The 26,254-nt window shown below is 35.0% G+C and overlaps 1 protein-coding gene across 1 annotated transcript in view; it reads right to left on the bottom strand.

Moving 5' to 3' along the window:
• Positions 1-26,254, bottom strand: part of Lgsn (lengsin, lens protein with glutamine synthetase domain) — a 72,708-nt gene that overhangs the window by 21,087 nt on the left and 25,367 nt on the right. The window contains exons 2-3 of the mRNA XM_078018518.1: positions 17,304-17,433; positions 12,155-12,301 (exon numbers count right to left, since the gene is read on the bottom strand). Of these exons, the coding sequence (XP_077874644.1) occupies positions 12,155-12,301; positions 17,304-17,433 (277 nt within the window). The remainder of the gene's footprint in view (positions 1-12,154; positions 12,302-17,303; positions 17,434-26,254) is intronic.

The following is a 26,254-nucleotide window of genomic DNA, read 5'->3' as shown; positions in this document are numbered from 1 at the left end:
GGAAACACACCCAGCTAGCTCTATCCCTCCCCCTTAATCTGGCTGCTTGCAGGACAGGATAGGAAAAAATGTGTCTGGCCTGGAATTTGAAAGGGTAGGGGTGAGAAAAATTCTTTGGAGACTGAACCTGAGACCAGGAAATGACATAGGGGACTAAGAATTGGGTCCCCCACCACACAAGTGAAACATAGGGGAGATTCCTAGGGTACAGTCTTCCAGCATGGACCAGCAAGTACTGGGCACAGGAGGTGCATTGGTTCAAAATCTCCAGACCAATTGGCATTCAGCAAAGAGCATGGAGCCCATCTAAGCCTAAACCCTGCTCCAGGAATTCCATCCATGGGATTACCACTCTCACTCCACCAATCCAGGAGGTGGAGCACCATGCTCCATATGAGCCCACCTAAAACTGTTGAGAAGAGAAGCTGACAATCTTTTGAACTCCAACAGAAAGAATTTTTTAAGTTTTCTTTTTTTATTTTATTTTTTTTACTTTTTCCTTTTTTTTTCTTTCCTCTGTTAAATTGTGGTCTTAATGGTGTGTGAACATTTATACACACTCATATTTGTTTTCTTCTCATTTCTAACATTTTTGAAGTCAGTTATTTCTCATGGATCAGCTTTTTTTTGAGGGCTAGAATGTTTGATTAGTATATTTTAGTTTTCTTTTGTATTCTTTTATTTTTATTTTTAAGATTATTTTTTAATATATATATATTTTTTCCTTTACCTGTTTTCCTTGATTCTCTTTCTCTATTCTTCCACCAACAGTCAATCTCTATTGTTCTCTCTTTCACTCTTCTTTAAATTTTTTAATTCTATCTTTTATCCTCCTCCCTCATATTCATTACATCCTATATTACTTCTATTATCTCCCTATCCACCATTTGAAATTGTAAAACCTTTTGCAAACTTGCTATTTTTATTGCATGCAATACAATACAATCATATTATTTCTGTTTATTGTGATAATTAACATTGTAGACATCATAGCAGGAACTATTAGGTTTAATGCGGTACATTGCTTGCATTGCTTGTTATTATTTGTCTCTCTCTAAATGGTGAAGTACTGGAAACCTTCAGGGACACAACAAGTCCACAGCATAGAAACTCTACTACCTCAGATCCATACTGATACATGGGTGGACACACAAACAACATGAAAAAGCAAGGGAACAAATCACCTGAGACAAACCAAGATCCCTCAATAACAGAATCCAATGACACCATGGTGAAAGAAATGTCAGAGAAGGAATTTATAATGGACATAGTCAAACTAATCTGCAAAGTAAAGGATGATATAAGGAGTAAAATCAGAAAGAAAATAAAGAGATAGAGACTCTGAAAAAAAATCAAGCAGAAATTCTTGAAATGAAGAAATCAATAAACCAAATTAAGAATTCAGTAGGCAGCATCACCTACATCACTTGCAAGACAGAACCTCGGGCAATGAAGGCAAAATATACAATCTTGAAAACAAAATTGACCATGGAGAAAAGATGTTAAAAGACCATGAATAGAACTTCCAAGAAATATTGAATAGCCTGAAGAGAATAAATTTAAGATTTATCGGGATAGATAAAGGTTTGGAGATACAAACCAAAAGAATGCACAATCTTTTCAATGAAATAATATCAGAAAATTTCTGAAACCTAAAAGATGAAATGGAAAATCAAATACAAGAGGCTTACAGGACCCCAACTATACAAAATTAGAACAAACCCACACCAAGTCACATTATTATGAAAATGCCTAACATTCAGAATAAGAATAAAATTTTAAAAGCTGCCAGAAGAAAAAAGGCAAGTTACAGTTACAGGAAAACCACCTCAGATCTCAGCTGATTTCTCAGTTCAGACCCTCAGAGCTAGAAGGTCTTAAAATAATACATTCCAAGCTCTAAAAGAAAATGGATGCCAGGCTAGAATGCTATACACATCAACATTAAGCTTTAGAATTGATGATGAAAGAAAAACCTTCCTTGATAAACAAAAGTTAAAAGAATTCACAGCTATAAATCATGCACTTCGAAACATTCTCAATAAAATATTTCTTGAAGAAGAAATGAAAAACAGAAGTGAAAACCAGCCATGAGAGGAATGACACTAGAAGAATAGCCAATCAAAGGAGAAACTAATTCAAAGTAAAACCCAGAAGTAAATCAAAACGCAAGGGAATAAAAATAATTTCTCAATAACAACATTGAATGTAAATGGACTAAACCCATCAAACAAAACACAGACTGGCAGATTGGATTAAAAAAACAAGACCCAACAATATGCTGTCTTCATGAGACTGACCTCACAGGCAAAGACATTCACAGACATTCTGTCTGTGGTAAAAGGATGAGCAAAAAACATCATTCACATGGATCTCATAAACAAACAGGAGTTTCTATCCTTATATCAGAAAAAGTTGACTTCAAGCCAAAGTTAATCAGAAGAGAAAGAAGAATACTTCATACTGCTTAAGGGAATTACACATCAACGAGACATAATGATCATAAATATTTATGCCTTGAACAATAGAGCCTCTATGTATATCAAACAAACCCTTCTCAGTTTCAAGAATCAAATAGATCACAACACAATAATACTGGGTAGCTTTAACATGCCTCTATTACCACTGGAGAGATCCTCCAAACAAAACTAAATAAAGAAACTATAGAACTAAAAAATACATGATAATTTATACTTTTCAGACATATATAAAATATTTCATCCATCAATGACTGAATACATATTCATCTCAGCAGCACATACATCCTTGTGTTCTTGCTTTTTTCTTGATTAGAGTTATTTGATTTTTATCAACTTTTAGCTGTATTATTTCTTCTCTGTTTCATTTATTTCTGCTCCTACTCTTATTTTTCCTTCCTACTACCTAATTTGAAAATAATTGTGATTGTTAATCTAGCTTCTTTCTAATATAGTACTTTAAATTATAAATGTTCATCTGAGTACTGTTTCATCCTAGAGATTCTGATATTTTAAGCTTTTACTATCACTTTGTTCAAAGCACTTGTTATTTAGTTTTCTTGAGCTTTCTTTCTCTATCTGTGAGCCACTTAATTTTGAATTAGCTGACATGTGGGAGTGAGGTTCTATATATATTAAGGTAATTGATTTCTAATGTGATAGTCATGCAGGAAATATAGCCTGCATGATTTCAAATTTTAAAAAAAAGTAATGGAAATCATTTTTATATTGATTGTATTGGTTGCATATGTGTCAAAACATGTCAAAACTGATCAAATTGCATACTTCAAATATGTGCATTTTATTGTACTTCAATTTTACCTCAATATAGCTATGAAAAAAAGAAAGGAAAAAGATCTATGTTTATCAAATTTGTAAGAATATGTCAATGAGAGAAGACTATGCCTTCAATAACCCTAAAGTGAATTCTTTAAAAAAAGAAAGGAGAAAATGAGTTAAAATATTTACAGCATAAACATTCAAACTAGCACATAAAAACTTGCGTCAAATAACCTAAAAATATTCATACCTATTAACCCAATCTTCCTACCACCGGCAATGTAGTCTAATAATCCCAAATGTATAAAATTGTGAATGTGTACTGCCACCTTTATTATAATAGTGAATATCTGAAAGCAGCCTGGAGCTAAATAGGAAAAGTCAAATGCTTTGTGGTAATTCTTTTCAGTGGGTTCACTATTTACAAATGAGTGCTTCCATTTCCTTTCTTGTCACCGGGATTACTACTCTCTTTACCCTACAGCTCTCTGGCATCCAGAGTTGCCCTTCTCCTGCCTGCCCTTATACCACTGCCATGATGTTTCTCTAAATCACAGTTTTGTTCTTGATATTTCTCACTGAGTATACTCCCACAATTTCCCTCAACCTTCAGGAAAATTTTAAATTAATATTCTCTGAGCCCTTGAATAATCCAGCTCTACCAATTTCTTTGGTTACTATATCATACCATTTTCACACAAAAACACTGTCTCCATCTATTCCAACTATTTTTATCATTCCTCAGATCCACATTTCCTTTTTGTGTAGGCTCCTATTGATTTTCTGGCTTATCACAGAGAGAGCATTATCTACTTTTCCAGACACAACTAAAAAATTAACCCTGTGGGTAATTTGCTATAGCCATCCCACTCAAAGATGATTAATGTTTTATTTGGGAGGAGGAGAGTGATAAATAACTCTTTTTTCTTTATTCAATTTTTACTTATTTTAATTGACAGGTAAAAATCATGTTTATTGAGTACAAGTAATTTTTTGACATATGTATTGAGAAATTGTTAAATAAAGCTATTTAATATATGGCAAGTTGCTTCACATATTTATTCTGTGGTGAGGATACTTAATATCTCCTTTCTTAGCAAATACAAATTGTTTTTTATTAACTGTAGACACCATGATGTACAATAGATCTCTTGAGCTTACTCCTCTTATCTAATTGAAATTTTGTGTTGTTTGACTAACATCTTCCAAATCCTTCTACTTTCCAGCTTCTAATAACCTCCATTTTGCTCTCTGTTTCTATGAGTTCAAATTTTTTACTTTCCAGATGTAGTAAGAAGTAGTATTTGTTTTTAATGTAAAAAATAAAGTTCACTCTTTAAGTGGCAGAATCTGAATTTAAACCTAATTTTAAACCCTTGATCTTTCTTCTCCAATAAGGTGAGAGTTGTAAAGCTTCTGATTTTCTCTCGAAGGATGAGGTTTGCTCTAGTCAGCTCTTTCATTGCTGTAACCAAAAGATCTGTCAAGAACAACTGGCAGGAAAAGTTTATCTGGGGGCTCAAGGTATCAGTCTTTGGTACGAGGTCATCTGTCTCCATAGCTCTGGGCCTGAGATGAGGCAGGACATTATGGTTTAAAGAGTGGCAGAGGGAATATGGTTCAGGCCAAGGTAACAAGAAAGCAGAGAGAGCTCTGCTTGCCAAAGACAAAATATAAACCCAAAGGCACAACCCCAGTGACCTGTTTCCTCCAGGTGCATCCTATCTGCCACCCGGTTAATAGCTATCAGTGAATTAATCCACTGGTTAAGTTATATGTTTCATAATCTAATCATTTCACCTCTGATCTTAGATTGTTTCATGAATGAGCTTGTGGGTGACAACTCATATGTAAACCAACACAAGGGTGCTCAACTGAGTAAAGATATCCAAGACTAGGGGCTGGGGATGTGGCTCAAGCGGTAGTGCCCTCGCCTGGCATGCGTGCGACCCGGGTTCGATCCTCAGCACCACATACAGACAAAGATGTTGTGTCTGCCAAATACCAAAAAATAAATATTAAAATTCTCTCTATCTCTCTCATTCTCTCTCACTCTTTAAAAAAAAAAAAAAAGATATCCAAGACTAAAAGTCTAAGGAGACGTAGGTACAGCAGACAATGATAAAGGACCTACTCAGGAAACAAAAGTGTAACAGTAGAAGGTAGTATTTTAAATGTATCCTTGTGTATAACATTGACTACATGAAACAGGAATCAAGTAAATGTTTTCTAGTCAATGGATGAATAAATGACTGAATGACAACCAGGCTCACAATTTTGAAATATGAAGCTAGAAAGCACATTTGACTCAGATCTATCCTTCATTAAACTTTCTAAATAAGATTGTATTGAATGTCTGGCAGGACCTGATGGCAACCAAAGAGATTAATGTAATCAAAACAACTTTATTTTGGATAAAATATTACATGAACTTTTTCAAAGTGTTCTATGGAAAAGCTTAAAGAGTCTCGAACTTGTGAAAAGATGATCTGCAAAGACTGTCCCTTAACCTATAAATTCCACCTTTTTTTAGGGTAGTTTTGTTGTTGTTGCTGCTGCTGCTGCTGTTGTTTGTTTTGTTCGTTTTTATTCTGTTTATCCTCAATGTCATGCTTTCTCCAAGGTTATGGTTACTCTCTTTAAGACATGGAACAAATATTAAATCTCATGGTTCTCAGTAACATAGCTAAACATTTCAAATGGATGTCCTAAACATTAAGATACAATGATGGGAGAGGAAATAATAGAAGTTAATTGATTAGACAAAGGGAAATGAAGGAAAGGAAGGGGGATGGAAATAGGAAAGACATAGAATGAATCAGACATAACTTTCCTATGTTCCCATATGAATACATGACCAGTGACAATCCACATCATGTAAACCACAAGAACGAGATCCTACCTAGAATAAGTTATACTCCATGTATGTATGTCAAAATATACTCTACTATCATGAATACCTAAAAGGAACAAATAAAACAAAAAGAAAAGAAACAACAGAAAATAAAGGAAATTCAGAGATGTTAAAAACCACCAGATTCACCAAATCCATACTGTCTATATAGCTTTTGGGGAACACCTTAAATCTAAACCATGGATGATTAACTATGCTTCTAGTCCCAAATCTGTTCCACATATGATTGAGATACCTGCCCAAACTAGTCTCTTTTGGGGTTGTCTGGTTTACCAGCACTTCTTAAGTGAGCTTCATTTGGAGCTTATTTGAAAAGTTGGAACACTTTTTTTTCTGATTCAGTAAATGATTCACTCCTTCAAACAAACTATTTCTGCAAAGTCACTTCAGTCTAAACTAAATTAGATAGTGTCTGTGACCATTATAGATGAGAACCCAGAAGAACACCATTTCCCAATTCATAGAAAATTGGACATTTTTAAGTTGACATTTTTCCAGTGAGGCAACTGAGGCTCTGACTGATGCAGCAACTCACCCCACTTCATAGTTAGGAAACAGCAGATTTCAAATCTGTGGGGTTTAAACTGTCCTTTTACTTATTTCTTCATACTACTTGCAAACTTAATAGGGAAAAAAATGCTGAAAATGAAATATGTTGCCTTTTGATTAATACTAAATGCTAAACACTCTTATTAAAAAGGCAGCAAGAAATTCATCACTTTTTAAACTTCACATTTCAAGTGAGAGTTCAATAGCATCTCTGTCCTTTGAGGTGAAGCAAAGCACAAAAGGAAAATCCAAGCAAGCATCTTGGATATTACAGAAATCAGAATTCTACTTAACATAAGGGGCTCAAAATTGGCTGCACTATCTGTACAAGTGTCCAGGTTCTCATCCCAAGCACAGCTGTAGAGGGATTAGGCAGTCAAATGTCATGGGAAACCTGGATAATTTCTAGTTCTACTTCCAACTTTCCAACTTTTCAGTCTTCATCACTTTTGCGATAAAATATCCAATCTGACAGATTTTCACATCTATTCAAAAAATATAGAGCAATTATCATTAATAAGAGCCTCTGTGTGAAAGAAATGCCCAGATGTGAATGATGTAGTTGCTCCCATGCGAAGAGCTGTGGATCTCACTTTCATTCCCAACAAGCTGTCAAATGGGCAGGAACAGCACCCCTGGGAACAAGGCCAGGCAAAACCTTCAGGAAGAAATTTCATTCAAGGAAAGTGTATCTAACCAACAGTTTCAGAGAAAGCAAAAACAATTTTATAAAAATCTAATACCAAGTAATTTTCATAATAGGAAGCTAAAGTTAAAGGAAGGTGAAATAATAAAGGAAGCAAAAAAAGTTTGATCATTTCTTTGGGTCTGGTGCTTGGGCTGGTTTTACTCAATGTTTTCGTAAGTGAACTGAAATTTTTCAAAGAAATTAAAATTTTATAGCTAAAAATATATGTATTTGAGTATATGAAATCAGTGTAATTTGTGAAGGCTTTGTAGATGGGAGGAAAAGTACTTCAAAGGCAAGAAAAGATATGTAGGAGAAAATTAAGTATACATATAGTATGTAATATGCATTTATGATAATGGGCTCTGTAATACAGTGTGGAAAAGATTTAACACATTATAGAACCATCAGTGAAGATATTAACTAATGAGATGTTGCATATAAAAATACTAGACCTCATCAAAAGGAATATTTTTAATAGGAGAGGAGACGGTGTTCTATCCTATTAAAAAATATAATGTGCATATAACTCAAGTATTAAATATAGTTCTAAACATTGTACCTAAGGAAAGCCTTACTGGGCTAGAAATTGTAGATAGATTTGTTTATTTATATAATCATTTATCACACATAATTATTAGCAGAGGCAAATAAAATTCTATCATGTAAAGAAAAAAGTGTAAACCTAATTTTCCAAAACTGAACACTTAGTGGGGATATTACTGGTCAGTATAATAGAATAAAGCATTTATGAGGAATGGCTCCTTTTCAACTGGTGTTCAATATTCCAAGCATTGTTCTAAGCCCTTAACTGTATTAATTAAGTCTCTTCCAATACTATTAATATTCCAATGAAACACAGAGAAGTATGAAAATTTGCCCCACGTCACACAGCTAGTAATTAGTAGAACCAAGATTAAAACAGACCTATTTGAGTTCAAGGAATGTGTGCTTAACTACCACATATGAAATACAAATATAATTTTTAGCATTAAGAGTTCTTAAACAGAGTCCTCCTAAACTGCAAGTAGGTAACAGAGTTAAATAAAAAATAAATATAAAATTAACTATAAACCTTGAAATCAGAAAAGCAAAAATTCTAAATCCTTAGTGACAAAACTCATTGAAATATAAAAATAGAATCAGAAAGTCTCTGTAGAGACACACAGAAAATAGCATAAAGCAGGGAAAGGGGTAGGTTGAGGTAAGTAATTCTCTAGCCTGAAGTCTGCCCTCTAGCAGGTCAACCAGAGCTTTCCACAGGGCTACACTCAGTGCCCTATGAGACCCAGGCAGCAAGCAGGATGCACCTCTGATCTCACTCCAGATGGTGCCATTTCTTCTGCCGTGTAGAAACACGTGTCCTTAGTGCCTACTTATCCTGGGGTTTTCTGTGTTGAGTTACAAATACCTGCAAGGCAGAGAACCAACCAATCTCATTCAACTCACCTAGTGCAATATCGCACACAAAGCTCTTGATACATAGATTTTAATTAGTATGGTTTGCTACCATTTCCCTCAATTTCACAACTTAAACACCCTTGAGGTCATGCTTAGAGAAATAAAAATGTGTTTTCAATGTATTTTATTCTGTTTACCACTTCTAAGAATTTGGTTGAATGCCTGACTTTATGACATAGTTAGGAAGAGGGAATCTCCCTAAAATATTCTTTAGAGAAGCACCAAGTCTAAGATTACTACCTGTTCATTATACTGAAGCTTCTGACCCAGAGTTTCTTTGGGTTAGGGAGGCAACCATCCTGAGGGACTTTATTGACATTACCATCTGCCCTTCTTCATCCAGGGAGCATTTGTTCAGCTGCCATGTTTTTGCAGTTAACTTCATGCTGCTGTTTCTCACAGTGCCAGAGCATCTGGTGTGGCACTCGGGCACTGTCCTTTTCTAAACACTGTTCAACTGGAAAGAAAATATCATACATCCTCTCTCCTCCACTTCCCATTTTCTTTCTCCTCCTGAAATTATAGCCTTGTACAAGAGAGTATGAAGGGGGCTATTCCATGGAGAATTGATTCAAAGGGCCTGCCTGAGCTTGCCTTTAAAATTACATCTATTAAATACAATGTTCTGTTCCAGTTATTCAGAACTTTTCCCAAAGGTAGAGCATGTCTCTTGCTGTGAAAATTGTGTACATTAAAATCATATTGTTGGGGCTGGGGATGTGGCTCAAGCGGTAGCGAGCTTGCCTGGCATGCATGCGGCCCGGATTCGATCCTCAGCACCACATACAAACAAAGATGTTGTATCTGCCAAAAACTAAAAAATAAATATCAAAAAAAAATTAAAATTAAAAAATCATATTGTTGAATTTTATATGCTTATAAGATTGAACAATCAACTTTTTGTCTAGACTGGTCTTGGGGAGGGTGTGGCTCTTAAGGACTTTCAAAGAAGATGAACTACCTGAAATCCTAGGCTAACACAGAGCAAGTCGGGGAAGAAAACACAGCTCATCCACAGGCTCAGGACTAGTACATAAAACCTAATCCAAGAAGTTAAATAATAGAAATAAAAATCTCAAAAAGCTAAAGATGTTCACACTAAAAACACTCAGTTTCTTTCCCTAAACTATTATTTGCAGTTATAAATTGACCTTCATTCATGAATATGTCCACAACATGTGACAACGACATGACACTACAAGACAAGCCACAGCTTCTCCTTAGTGAGTCCCTTCTTCGCATAGCCTCACCCAGTGTTCAGGTGGAAAGTGTATTCATTCCCAGCTCCATCCCAAGTAAATGGCTTACACGTATTATGTGTATTCAATGACTCCATATATATTAGATGTCAGCCATCATCTCCACTTAACACAGAAGTAGCGAGAGCGGTTCTCTACATGTTACTTCTGTACATGGTGCCCTGATTGACAATGTCATTTTATACATAGTGGGAATGCTTTTTGCATTATATTTTCCTCACTTCCTCTAAAGAAAAAAATCTTCATCCTCCCAGATATAACCACACTTTGCATCTGAGTCCAAATTTTAGTCCTTCATAATGGTCTTTGGATAATACAAGAGTAGAAGTTATTTACATACAAATTTAGAACTGATAAGAAATGTTATATGTTGACAAATCATCATCTGAATACAGTCTAGATCCAATAAGTGGTTATTATTATCTAATATTTCATATATTCCAAATATAATTTGAACAGGTTTTCACCTTTAGTCATTTAATCTTGAAGTACTTTTATTAGACTGAGACAAAATCTTTGAGAAAAGCAAATATTTTTCTTTCAATAACAACATAGAAATAAAAATGTTATTGTATACTGGTGCTTCTAAAACTCAGTGTCTAACAAACTTATTTTAAATGATTATTCAAACTAAGTAAGCTTTCCTATATGAAAATTCTGAACTATTTAGTTTTTATTACATTTATAAACTCAATATATAATAAAGAAGTGTTTCTTCACAAACCTCTCCAAAGCAGACATATAACAAATATAATCATGCTATCCTTATTCCTACTGGTCCTCAAATAGTTGACACAGAATAATAAAGAGGTTTGCTGTCAGCATTTTGATAAATAACATTTTAATTATTAGCTTCATACCTCCTGCAGAAGGTCCCCTTCATCATTCATCTCAACACTTTTTTATTTAAGCCAGCTTTGGAAACCACAATATCTGCAACAAATGTTTTCAACATGTATTTATATGTATACCTCTAACAAAGCCTGCAGATGATGAATTCCACAGAGGCTCTTTCCAGAGGGATCTAGCAGGTAATAAAAGATAAAAAACATCAGACTCTGATGTGTCATGCCCTAGGCACGTACGCTAGAAAGGCTCTAGAAGAGTCAAATGACAGATGCTCATTTATGCCTGACTCCCTGCAAACAAAGGACATACAAAGCTTAAATTCATGTTGACTGACTTTTTACCTCCAACATACTGAATTTTGTTATGCAACAACTGTATTCTGGAATGAAATCTATTATTGTACTCAGATGATGAAACATTTGTTAGGCAACCATTCTATCAAAGCCCACAGACAAAAATACAAGTGGAAAAATACGCTATAAGTGACCCAGATACTTTACCAATGGCAAACATCTACTCATTTGTAGTTTCCAATTTTCATTTGTGGGTCCCTCTAGCCTCAAAATTAATTCTGGTCCTTCAGTCTATAAATGTAGCCATCTTTCTTTCGCTTGTTCTCCAAATGTCAGTCTCTGACAAATCCCAGCCCACCCAGCAGGTTCAGAATGAACATGGGCTCATCTACAAGCTGTCCTATAGAATTCTGAACACAATTCTAACTCAGAGGAAATAGGGAATGCTTCCTCTTCACTAGTAAAGGGAGTTTGAAATGGTACTTCTGCTCCCTCAACTGTGACTACAAGTACAATTGGGGGAAGGGAGCAAGGACAAGAACTTTCTTCTGAATCAAACCCAATGCCCTCTAAACATTTTCTATGAATGAGTGTCCAGTCTCCATGGCTAACACTTCTATCCAGGTCTTCTGGGCCTCAAGAGGTCCAGGCCCACACTCCAACCAGTCAATACTAACTCTCTTGGCCCATTGCAAAAGCCCCATTTCCTAAGGGCAGAGAAAGCTGTTCTCATTTCCTTCATGTTGGCTCTGTGGTCTGCCTTGGGTTTAGGCCTAGTTCTGATGCTGATGCACATTTGGAGCTGCATTCTTAACGTAGCTGTTGCGGACTCTCAGACCTCCCCAAGAAAAGGACCATATCAAACATCACAGTGTTTGACGCACTCTTACTGCTTTTCTGCAGCTCTCAGGGTGTCTAATTTTCACAATGCCCTGTACCCGAGCCTCATCTGGGTTTTTGTCAGTCCTCTTCCGAGAACTGTGTGCCTCCACTCTTAAACTATTTCCACATGCAAAATAGGTACAACTGTTCTATGGAAAAAGAAACCATTTTGTAAAGAATTCTGAAAAGCTTCTCTATGTCAGAGCAACTGCTCAGGGTAAGTTACATAAGGACATGTTAAGAACAAAATCCAGCCAGGTGCAGTGGCACATGCCTCTTATGCCGGGGGTTCTGGAGGCCTAAAGCAGAAGATTTATGAGTTCAAAGCTAGCCTCAGCAAAAACAAGGTGTTAAGCATCTCAGTGAGACCCTATTTCTAAATAAAATACAAAATAGGGCTGGGGATGTGATTCAGTGGTCCAGTGCTCCTGAGTTCAATCCCTGATACCCCCCGCCCCAATAAAAAGATCAATATCCTTTCTTTATAGCATCACCTCAGATTTTTTTTCCTCTGGGAATTTTATTTTTAGCTTGTTTCATTGTTCTTCCTTGCCTTATTTTGATAATCTCATCTTATCAATGTGTATCCATAAACTCCTATTTCTTGGGGCCATGGTCTTGTATCAATGTATTGATACAACTTATGGTTGTATTTTTGTTTAAAACAAAATGTATCCTGCTTGTGTTAGATTTGCATCCCTGTGACCAAAATACCTGACAAGAACAACTTAGAGGAGGAAAGTTTATTTTGGTCTACAATTTTAGAGATTAAGTTCATTGTCAGCCAACTCCAATGCCCTGCCCCAAAGTGAGGCAGCACATTATGGCAAAAGGACATGGTAGAAGAGCACTAGTTGGTTTATGGCATCCAGGAAGCAAAGAGAAGGGGAAAGGGGTTGAAAGGAAGATGAACCCTTCAACAGTTTGCCCCCAATGACTCACTTCCTCCATCCATGTCCCACTTGCCTATAGTTATCACCCAGCTCATTCAAATGAGGATGGACTGATTAAGTTACATTTATCCCAGTCCAATCATTTCATTTCCAAACAGTCTTGCATTAATCTGAGAAGTTTGAGGGGACATTTTATATTCAGACCATAATATCCCTTCAAACAAATTTATATGTAGCATTTTAAGAAAACCCAACATAGGGTTTTGTTCCTTGAAAATATTTCCTTCTACAATTGCACCGTCATTATTTTATTTTTTTTCTTCCAGTCTTTGTCTGTCTAGTCATTTATCTTTGTTTCTCTTTTGACTTAATGAATTTCAATGTCTTCTCAGTTCACCCTGTATGTCTCTTTCTTTTCTTTCTTTTTTCCTTTTTGTGATGCTGTGTCTCTTTCTAATCAAATCACAATAGAGAATTCAAATATACTGTTAGAACAGTTGCAATATTACTAATGAATTTTATTATCTATTCTTCGTTTCAAAACTAGATATTTGAAAAGTTTTCCTTTTCTTTCTTAGAACTTTAAGTACTAAATGATACTTATTTACCCTTGACATAGTTGGATTTTTCAAATTTCATTCAAATTCAAGTACCAATTCTCTTCATAATTTTTAATGACATGACTCATCTATTTATGTTATAAAATAAAGATGAAAAAAGTCATATCTGATGTTTCCAGATAATCGTTGTTATTTATATAACACACGATAATTTAAATAATGCTATTTGCATCCATAACGACACCCTCTTTCTTTAGCCTTCCATAAAATAATTAGACCTAACTCTAATATTCAAAATAATAGAAGTATCATAAAACATGAAGATTTCATGTTTAAATATTTCACATTTATGTCAAGGAAATCAGATAAACAATTAGATCTTAGTAAATTGTTAGAACTTATTTATTCCTTATTTGTAAAGAGTTTTCACATCACACACAAAGCAGTCTTAGCCTCACAATAATGCCATAAGATACATGTTACAAGTTAGAAATTTTAATACAGAGATTCTTATTCCCAATGATAACTTCCTCACTGATCATCTTTCCAATTCTTTTATACTCAATGGATCTCCACCCTAACATTTAACCTGGTGAGTTGTATTCAGTTCCTTCCTCATCATAGTCAGACTCACTTTAAACCTCAAGATTAGCTATCTTAATCAACACCCAACTTATACTTCTTTCACTAGTGTGGTTGTATAATTTTCAACAGCAAGTTGTATTTATTATCAAAATTGTTCATCCTAGATTCACAGGTAATTGCAAATGTGCCATTTAATTAAATATTATGTAAGCCAATATGAAGAAAGATCTATAATATTTCTTTGAAACTGAGCTGAACATCTTAGACTTGAAAATAGTTCTAAAACCTGTTTTTAATATAGTTTGGGATATAGAACTATAAAAAAAATTGAAGAAAATTTATTGAAGTTAATAATTTTCTTTCAAGTTTTATTACCATATTTTTAAGATATTGCTTCACAGAAAGGGAAATATTTTATTATGCTTTTATCATGTACTAAATAATTACTTATACAAGGAAGACAACATGAGCTTCAAATCGGTGGGTATCTATACATTAACTAATAGCATGACCCCAGCATCCATACCCTAAACTACTATGAACTCAGTTTTTTGAAAATGCAGTACCTAGAAAGCAAAAACATATGCATAAATATAAAGTGAGGGAATTCCATTAATTCTTGTGCTTTTACATTAACAAAAGTCTATCAGGTGGCACACAGATTAAAGAAAGCTGTTGTTATATTTTTTGGACTACACTTGTCTGATCTGAGTGGGGAACCTATTTAAGTACTTGTAGCAAATTTAAATATGTCAGTCCCTGTTAAGAGGGAACAGGTGATTTTGAGTTTTTAGGGTTTATGTTTGATATCATATATTGAGCATCCTAAATACCAAAACATCAGTTTGTGTCAGTCTGCAAGGGAGATTATATGGTTCTTTAGTCCATAGAAAGTGAGCGATAGTTGAAGGTTTGAAGAAGAGGAAAACCTTCAGAATGGCATTTATATAAAATTAGACCAAGATGTATTTCACATATTTTTGCCACACCTTTTTCAAACATTGGTAATTTGATGTTTTTCTTAATTTTTTCAATGAGGGAGGACAATTCTTGAAGGTAAAAATATTCTTAAAAGAAACCATTAAAAGAATAAACTTGAATTTTTAAGTAAGAATGAACTTTATCTGTAAAACCCAATTTTTAAAAGTACATATTTTAAGCTTTGCAGAGCACTCAATCTCATTTCATGTGCTTACCTCTGCCATGGTAGGATGAGAGCAACTATAGACCGTATAAAACAAATAACAATGTTTTATTGAGATTTTATTTATGAAAGCATTGAAGTCTAGCCAGTGACTAGTTTGCTAATCCTGAAAAAGAAAATTTGGTTCACAGTATATACATGTATAATCTGTGATCTTCATCTAGAGATATTAGTTTGGGTTTTTGTCTTTTCTTCTTTCAGTTTGTTTGCGGGGGGGTGGGGCACATGCTGTGCACTTGTGCATGTTTTCTGCTGTGCTGGGATTGAACCCAGGGCCATGTGCATAGTAGTCAAGCACTCCCACACTGAACTACATTCCTAACCCTTTTTATTGTTTCATTTGAGACAGAGTCTTGCTTAATTGCCCAGGTTGACCTCGAAATTGAGATCCTCTTGCCTCAGCCTCTGCTAGGATGACAGGCACATGCCACTGCACCTAGCTATGATCTGTTTTTTAAAATATTGATTGAAAATATGATACTTAAGATCCAAGGAATCCAATTAATCACCTAGAACATTGTAACTTTAACTGTGAAGTTTCATTATATAAGAATTAAAGCCTAGCACGTTAGTACACATCTGTGATCCCAGCTACCTTGAGAGGGTAAAGCAGGAGGATCACAAATTCAAGGCAAACCTGGGCAACTAAGTGAGAGCCTGTTACAAAATTTAAAATAAAGACAACAGAAAAAAATTATAAAACATTAAACTTCACTCAAACTAAAAATATTGAAATAAAAACAATTTTGATGAATAATAAAGTCAATTATTTTATTTCTAAATATTTATACATACATACTTCACATCCTGTTAGAAAGTTCTTGATGCTTCAATAGTTCATTGCTAGCATTAATTCATTTGTATTGTCAGTCCAGTATATATGCATGGCTATGAGCCACATCTTAGGCTACATGTGTAGGCAGCTACTATAATCATTTGTTGTGCTTGGTTGAACATGTGGTATGTAATAAATCCCTGATATTTCCATAACATGAATTAAAAGTTTTAAAGTCTTACCATTGTTTATAATCAATTTGCCAAAGAAGAAACAAAATGTTAGTAAACAACTTATGAGATATATGGAAAAATAATAGTAGATTACCAATGAGTCCACATTCAACAGTTTCCATTCACAAGCATTTGTTCGGTACCTACTCTATTCAGAGAATAGTATCTGTCACAGTGATTGCTGCCATCAATCCATGAACATAAAAGATTCAGGCCTGTCCTCTTCCTCTCTTATGGGACAACATACAGGAAAATTGTTCAATTTAAGTACTTCTCATGCCAAGAAGCTGTAGTCTAATTGAACAAATCTAGAGAAGAGTGACTAAAATGATGAAAGAAATTGTGAAATTCATTTTATGAAAACAGATTGCAGAAGCTAAAGTTTACTAAGTACCAACAAGGGGAAATTGAGTGTTGTTCACCATTAGTTGCTGCCTTCTGATGAATTATTGAATAGGACTGAAGGAGCAAAGGATGCAAATCAGGTTGAGGTTTAAATCTATCCTTTCATTGTAGGAGCAACAGTAGGAGAAAATGAATCATAATGATTCAGGCTTTGTTTCATATTTATGTATTCCTTACAGTATAACATATGAAATACAAAGTTCTTGCCTTCCCTGTGCTAAACTGCTAAAGATTCAAGACAAAAACATGCCTAATAGCACTAAGGGAATAACTGATTTGTGAGATTAATTGGTGAATCCAGAGAAAGAAATAGTTTTTCTCATCAATCACAGTGATGTGTTTTAGCATCATTGTGAGGCCAAAGTGACTGAAGGGTACCTCTAGGTTTCTTTCCCCAGATCTGTGTTTCTTCTAGAAGCTGTGTCGATTTACCCCTCCTTCCTATGTATCCAGTTGCTCCCTGGACAACTGCAAGACTGACATCAACACCACTTACTGAAGACAACGCAGTGGGAAATCTATGAGGAGTAATGTTGGAGCTCTCCTTATAGTTCTGGAACTCCTGAACAGAGAAGCCCAAAAGTCCCTCCACACACCCATCCACTTCTAATTCTACCCAGAAACAGCTATTTTCTAAGAAAAAAAAGTATTCTGTTTACAGGATTCGGATTTAAAATCTATCATTTAAAAAAAAAATGGAGCTGGGTGCAGTAGCACTATAATCCCAGCTGCTCAGGGGGCTGAGGCAAGAAGATTGTAAATTCAAGGCAAGTTTAGCAACTTAGCAAGACCTCATTCCAAAATAACAAATACAAAGGGCTCAGTGGCAGAACAAACCTGATTTAATCCCCAGTACTACAAAAATAATAGTAATAGTAAAAATAATAATAATAAAATTTGAAGTAGGATGAGTAGAGGGTCAGGCATTTTAAGGTGTGTGGGAATACACATTGGCATCAATAATTATTTTATTTTTCATACTTTTCACTTGCTCTAGAAAGAGAATTTCTGCCACCTGCCCCTTCTATAAATCTAATTAGGCAGTGTATAAAAAGCAATGTAAACTTCCTGAAAAAAAAATGATTATTATGTGAAGTTGATACAATAAAAAACTAGTTATAATCATTTTAATTTAGCATTGTCAATGATCTCCACATATCCTTAAGCATTTGTATATTCAGTTGTGAATGTAGAAGCATGAAATTTGGAACTCTAAGTCATAAAGGTATTTATAATTATATATAATGAGTTAAAAATTATTCAAAAACACCCCCAGCTATTTTAGGGAATAAAAAAGGAGAGTGACACAGAATACATTTTTATAACACTATTAATTTAACAGATTTGACAGATGGTGTTGTTAATGTTTACTTCTTTTACTAATGGCATCATCATTCTGTTTCTTAGTGCTTAAAATTTGAGAACTCCAAAAACCTTTCACTTGCATGGGTGGTATCTATCAATATTTACCATATCTAGAAGTTTAATAACAAATATAGTACATGTTAGCATAAATAATACATTTTTTGGAATAACTGTATTTTCCACAATATAAAAAACCTAATAGAAGATTGATATTATTTTATATATTTACAAATCATTTTAAAATTTAGGTTAAAAAAAATCACTGGACAGACACCTTCCAGAGCTCAGATCCAGCCCAGGACCACTTCCACTGGCCTGCATGGGGGCCCAGGCCCAGGGTAGGCCCAGGTTCACCCCACCACCATCAACTAGCAGCCCAGGTCTAACCCATTTCCATCTTGGGACACTGCAGACATTGTCATAGCCTTCCCCACGCAGTAGCCTCTACCTTGCCACAACAGACAGGGCCTAGAAGCAGCTGCATCTCAGATCAGGCATCCCAAAGACAGTGTAAGGCCCACCCTTTCTGCCCCATCTCTGAAAAATGTTGCATCCATCTTGGGACACCCTCACTGCTATCTTGAGCTATCTGCACTATTGCTGTCACCACTTTAAGTGAAGTAGCATCCATTGTGGGACACTGGCAAGGTCTAGAAGGCAACATCAAGGTGAGGTACAGATGACCTGCATGGATACTACAAGATTATAGGGTAGAAATTGTAATATCTCAAATCCACACTGCAAGAAAGGAATACATGTAGACAACCTAAGAAAACAAGGGAGGAAAGTGCCCCAAACAAACCAGGATATTACAATAACAGAATCCATGGGCAGTGAAGCTGATGAAATGTCAGAGAAGTAGTTTAGAATGCTCATAATTAAAATCATCTGTGAATTAAAGAATGACCTAAATGAGCAAATACAGGCAAAAATTGATCACTCCAACAAAGAGGTAAGAGAGCAAATACAAACGTCCATTGATCACACCAATAGAGAAATAAGGAAACAAATACAGGTATCAAAATGTTACTTCAAGAAAGAGATAGAGACTCTGAAAAACAAAAAACAATCAAAAATCCTTGAAATGAAGGAAATAATAAACCAAATAAAAAACTCAATAGAAAACATCATCAACAGACTAGATCACTTGAAAGACAGAACATCAGATAATGAAGACAAAGTATACAATCTGGAAAATAAAGTTGATCACACAGTGAAGATAGTAAGAAACCATGAACAAAACATCCAAGAATTATGCGACACCATCAAAAGAACAAATCTAAGAGTCATTGGGATAGAGGAAGGCACAGAATTTCAAACCAAAGGGTTTTGGTTTGACTGATTTATGCACAATCTCTTCAATCAGATAATACCAGAAAATTTACCAAACATAAAGAATGAATTGGAAAACCAAATACAAGAGACTTACAGGACACCAAATGTACAAAATTACAACAGATCTACACTAAGGCACATTATAATGAAAATGCCTAGCGTATAGAATAAGGATAGAGTCTTGCAGGCCAGAAGACAGAGGAATTAAATCACATATACTGGGAGACCAATTTGTACCTCAGCAGATTTTTCAACCCAGACCCTCAAAGCAAGGAGATCCTGGAACAACATATTCCAAGCTCTGAAAGAAAATGGATGTCAACGAAGAATCTTCTATCCAGCAAAATTAAGCTTTAGATTTGATAATGAAATAAAAACCTTTCATGATAAACAAAAATTAAAATAATTTTAAACTAGAAAGCCTGCACTACAGAACATCCTCAGCAAAATAGTCCATAAAAAGCAAATAAAAAACAATGATGAAAATTAGCAAAGGGAAGTATTGCACTAAAGGAAAAACTAATCAAAGGAGAGAACAAGTCAAGTTAAATACCAAAAATAAATAAAAGTGGGAATACAAATCATATCTCAATAATAACCCTGAATATTAATGGCCTAAACTCACCAATCAAAAGACATACACTAGCAGATTGAATAAAAAAATAAAAATAAAAAGACCCAGCAATATGTTGCCTCCAAGAGACCCAACTCATAGAAAAGACATCCACAGACTGAAGGTGAAAGATTGGGGAAAATCATACCATTCACATGGGAAAGCAAGTAAGGGTTTCCATCCTCAATCAAATAAAGTAGACTTCAAGCTAAAGTTAATCAAAAGGAATAAAGAAGGACACTACATACTGCTCAAAGGAACCATACATCAACAAGACATAACAATTATAAATATATATGCCCCATACAATGAAGCATATACATTCATCAAACAAACTCTTATGAAAGTTCAAGAGTCAAATTGACCACAAAACAATAAATCTGAGTGACTTTATCACACTCTTTCACCACTGGATAGATCTTCCAAACAAAAACTGAACAAAGAAACTATAGAACTCAATAATGCAATCAATAACTTAGACTTAACTGATATACATAGAATATTATTTCATCCTTCAACAAGAAAATGCACAAAAAATTAGGATATAAAATCAACACCCATAAATCAAAGGCATTTCTGTTCATAAGTGCCAATCCACTGAAGAGAATTAGGAAAACTACCCTATTTACAATAGACTAAAAAAAAATAAAATACTTGGGAATCAACTTAATGAAAGATGTTAAAGACCCTCTACAATAAAAAGAACAAAATGCTAAAGAAAAAATTAAGGAAGACCTTAGAAGATGGAAAGATCTACCTTGTTCTTGGATAGGCAGAATTAATATTGTCAAAATGACCATACTACCAAAAGCACTATATATATTTAATGCAATTCCAATCAAAAATCCCAATGAAATTCCTCATAGAAGTAGAAAAAGCAATCAAGAAATTCATCTAGAAAAATAAGAGACCCAGAATAGCTAAAGCAATCCTTAGCAAGAATAGTGAAATAGGTGGCATCACTATACCAGACCTTAAATTATACTACAGAGCAATAGTAACAAAAACAACATGGTATTGGTGCCAAAATAGACTGGTAGACCAATGGTACAGAATAGAGGACACAGAGACAAACCCACATAACTACAATTATCTTATATTAGACAAAGGTGCCAAAAACATACATTGGAGAAAAGATAGGTATTCAACAAATGGTATTGGGAAAATTGGAAATCCATATGCAAAAAATGAAATTAAATCCCTATCTCTCACCATTCTCAAAACTCAACTCAAAGTGGATCAAGGACCTGGGAATTAAACCAGAGACACTGCATCTATTAAAAGAAAAAGTAGGCCTAAATCTCCATCATGTCGAATTACACCCCAATTTCCTTAATAAGACTTCTATAGTGCAAGAATTAAAATCAAGAATCAATAAATGCGATGGATTCAAACTAAAAAGCTTATTCTCAGCAAAAGAAACAATCAATGAGGTGAATGGAGAGCCTACATTTTGGGAGCAAATTTTTACCTCACTCACATCAGATAGAGCACTAATCTCTAGGATATATAAAGAACTCAAAAATCTTAACATACAAAAAAAAAACCCTATCAATATTTGGGCCAAGGAACTGAACAGATACTTCTCAGAAGATGATATGCAATCAATCAATAAATATATGAAAAAATGTTCAACACCTCTAGCAATTAGAGAAATGCAAATCAAAACTATTATAAAATTTCATCTCACTCCAGTCAGAATGGCAGCTGTTAAGAATGCAAACAACAATAAGTGTTGGTGAGGATATGGGGGAAAAGGCACACTCGTGCATTGCTAATAGGACTGCAAATTTGTGCAACAATATGGAAAGTAGTATGGAGATTCCATGGAAAACTGGGAATGGAACCACCATTTGTCCCAGCTATCCCACTTCTCAGTCTATACCCAAAGAACTTAAAAATAGCATACTACAGAGACACAGCCACATCAATGTTTGTAGCAGCACAATTCACAATAGCTACACTGTGGAACCAATCTAGATGCCATTGGTTGAAGAGTGGATAACGAAAATGTGATATATATACAGAATGGAATACTATTCAGCATTAAAAGAGAATAAAATCATGGCATTTGCAGGTAAATGGATGGAATAAGAGAATGTAATGCTAAGTGAAATTAGCCAATCCCAGAAAACCAAATGCTGAATATTTTCTCTGATATAAGTATACTGGTTCATAATGAGGTTGAGGGTAGAGCATGGGAGGATTAGATGAAGTCTTGATAGAGCAAAGGGGAGGGAGGGAAAGGGAGAAGGCATGGAAGTAGGAAAGACAGATGTCATTACCCTAAGTACATGTATGAAGACACGAATGATATGACTCTAATTTGTGTACAACCAGAGATATGAAAAATTGTGTTCTATATGTGCAATATGAATTGTAATGCATTCTCTGTCATATATAACAAATTAGAATAAAAATTTTTAAAAAAAAACACTGGAGGGCTGGGGTTGTAGCTCAGTGGTAGAGCATTTACCTAGCACATGTGAGGCACTGAGTTCCATCCTCAGCACCACATAAAAATAAACAAATAAAAATAAAGGTATTGTGTCCATCTACAACTAAAAAAAAAATTTTAAATCACTGGAATGTCATATCCATTTTTGCATTCATTCTACTGTAATAATAACTCATGTCATGGAACACCTTAAAGACATATGAAAATATAAAATGAAGCATATAGAGTAACTTAGTAGTATTATAAAAATAATTGTGATCTCTAAGTCTCCTCAAAGGATCTTAGAATCCTCAGGGAACCCCAAACTACACTTTGAGAACTGCTGCAGTAATTGCAACAGTCAGGCGATCTAAGACCAGAGTTCTACAAAATGCCTTAGAAGCAAATCACTTAATTCACATAGTGCCTCTATGTGCAAACTGAGCTTTGTAGCAAATGACCTCTAAGCTTCCTCCTAACTCTAATATTCTGTGATTTTGTAAAATATTAAAGAAAGAAAAATGCATCCCCTGTCTCCTATAGTTATTTAGGCTTCCTGTGGTATTCCAAGTTTTATATGCCCTTTCATTTCCATCCAATAAAGTTGATTTCTTAATTTATATGTATTGGTCTTAAACGTTAATTCCAACTAAGTACCTAGGATGATTGGCCCAGATAGAATAGCTAGAATAATACAAATTATGGCCTTCCTAAATGCAATGGGGATCCTGGATTATAAAAATAGACATTGATGGGGAAACTGGTGAAATTCATAGAAATTCTCTGATTATTAGGATTCTGCCAAGATTAATTTCTTATTTTGATAAAGGCTATATGGTTATATAAAATATTAACTTAAACCAGACACAGTGGAGCATGCCTGAAATCTCAGAACCTGGGGAGGCTAAGACAGGAGGATTACAAATTCAAAGCAACTTAGCGAGACCCTGTCTCAGTAAAAAATTGTAAAAAGGTTAGGGATGTTGTTCAGTGGTTAACTACCCCTGGGTTCAATTCCTGGTTCCCTGGTAACAACAATGACAACACAAAAAAATGTTAACTTAAAAAGAAACTTGTAGAAGAGCACACAAGAACTGTCTGGACTATGCTTACAGCTCTTCTGATTCTTCCCTAGCAGCTATCTGCTTTTCAACTTCTTATTGCTGCCTAATCATTTTTCAAGAACCGAGAAGAGAAGGAAAATACCCTAAATTTCAGAACATTATGAAAATCCCATGTAGGAATTAAATTTTTATAAAAAAATTATTAAAACCAGATAATTTAATTTTTTTATTTTCAGTGAGTCACTTTAAAAATGACAAATATTCAGTTTGCTAGTTGCTTTATCAATTGAGTTAGATTCAAATTCTGTGTGATAATTAAATTAAGTGTGATGCATAAAGGATATATTTATGAGCACCATTTACTCATAGCCCCTTATTATGGAATCCGAGTCAATTGTTATATTATTTTACTTTGCTTTGTTTTGCTTTCCATATTATTTAATGACTAGCATTTAAAACCCTATCTATGTTTGGAGGATATGATGCTATGGATACATATGTTTTGGTCTTTGTCCATAATTCCTGGTTAATTCCTCTTACATAGTCCTTGTTATTTCCTAAGTAACTAGAATACAGTTGGGGTGTTTTTGTCTTCAGAAGCAAGCTTCAGAAAAGTAAAGTCTCTGACCTTCTCCTGCCCTCCTTTCACCTGATTCTTTTCTCCCCAAAGCAATTTATAGGAACTAGAATTTATCTTCCCCAAAACAGATAAAAAATCTTATCTTCCCTCATCTTTCAGCCTCAGAGCTGGCCATAAAGGAACTATCTGAACCATTTGCATAATAGATTACTTTTTGGGGGGCAGGGGGTACCAAGGATTCAACCCAGGAACACTGAACCACTGAGCCACACATACCCAGCCCTTTTTATTTTTTATTTAAAGAAAGAGTCTTGTTAAATTGTTTAAGGCCTGGCTAAGTTGCTGAGGCTGGCTTTGAACTTGCAAACCTCCTGCTCAGCCTCCCCAGCTGCTGGGATTACTCCACCACACCTGGCTTAAAAAAAAAAAAAAAAAAGTAATGTTTTCCTTTAATAATCCCCAATTTTGGAGCTGGGGTTGTGGCTTAGTGGTAGAGCACTTGCCCAGCATGAGTGAGATGCTGGGTTTGATCCTCAGCGACATATAAAAATATAACATATAAATAAAATAAAGGTATGTGTCCATCTACAACCAAAATAAAAATTTTTTTAAATAATAATATCCAGTTTTTTACTTTAATATGTTAACATCTATATCTAGTTGACTAGTTTCTATTAATTTTTAATCCACATTATACTCTTTTCTTAATTTAACTGAACAATATGCCTTCCTTACATTTAAATCAAATAAATATCAAGAAATATTTATTAAAATGTTTTAAATAGTAGATGACAAGATTCCCTCATTTATGAAAGGGTGCTGCCCCATACCTGGGAGGAAGGAAGACTGCACAGAAAGACCAAGAAGAATATGAACAGATGGGCCTTGCTGGGCTTCCTCCCCGTCCATTAGCACAGGTCACACCCTTTTGTCCAACCACATTTCTGTACATGGTCTACATTTTTCAAGTGAAGTCTCCACAAAAACCCAAAAGGTCAATATAGGATGAGTATTTGGGAAGTTTCCAGATAATTGAACAGGTAGACGCACATGAGACTGGCACACCCAAAATGAATATGGAATCTTCTTGTCCCTTCCCCCATACTCATCCTATACATTTGTTCCTCTATATCCTTTGCCACAGCCTTTATAACAAACCAGGAAACTTAAGAGTTTCTGTGAGTTCTGTGACCTGCTTGAGCAAATTTATCAAACCCAAGGAGAGTATTGTGGGAGCCCTGATTTATGGTCTGTCAGTGAGAAGCTTAGGTAAACCCATCTGGGGCTTGTGATCAGCATCTTAAGTGAGAGAGAGGGGTGATCTTGGGACTTGAGCCCTCAACCTGTGGGACATGATGCTATCTAGAGGTAGATAGTGTCAGATTTGAATTGCAATAGAAGATATTCTACTGGTGTCCACTGCAGAACTGATTGTTTGCTTAGTGTATTAGGAGAAAATCCCACACCTTTGATGTCGGAAGTGGTCTGCCTTGAGAGTACAGTAGGAAAAACAGTATGAGTTTGAGCTTAACTCTTCAATATGCTCAGAGAAGGAAACTCTTACGAATCTTGGCATAAGCCATGGATTTGTTCTCACAACAGAAGCAGTAGATGTAAGACTAAACAAATGTCTAATCTCTGCAGCCAACCTGCATGCACCTTCTCTAGGCATAAGCACGTGTCCTCTACCAGCCAACTACACAGAGGTACCAGGATTCCAAGTCAAGAGCTACTGATATGAATAGCCAGGAGTGAGAAATATTTCAGGTTGGAGGTAGAAGCAGTGGACTGAAAGATCAGTTTCCAAAGGGAAAAATGGCAGTGGTATAAACAGTAGGATCTTGGGTCCTATGAGTTATACCAGTGTCAAGCTACATCTCCCAGTGCTCAGTGGTGAAGATATTTTTATAGGACCAGTTCTGTCCCAGGAAGTTGTCTTTACAACAAGTTCAATTTCTGCCTAAATCAATCAGACATGATTTCTATCACTAGAACCCCAACTTATACATACCATTTATCCAAATATAGAATTAATTCAGTCCAAATAATGCAA

The sequence above is a fragment of the Ictidomys tridecemlineatus genome, chromosome 8, assembly GCF_052094955.1.
Source record: "Ictidomys tridecemlineatus isolate mIctTri1 chromosome 8, mIctTri1.hap1, whole genome shotgun sequence".
In the NCBI taxonomy this organism is placed as follows: Eukaryota; Metazoa; Chordata; class Mammalia; order Rodentia; family Sciuridae; genus Ictidomys; species Ictidomys tridecemlineatus.
The sequence above is the reverse complement of the archived record's forward strand: the minus strand, read 5'-3'. Positions and strand labels throughout refer to the sequence as shown.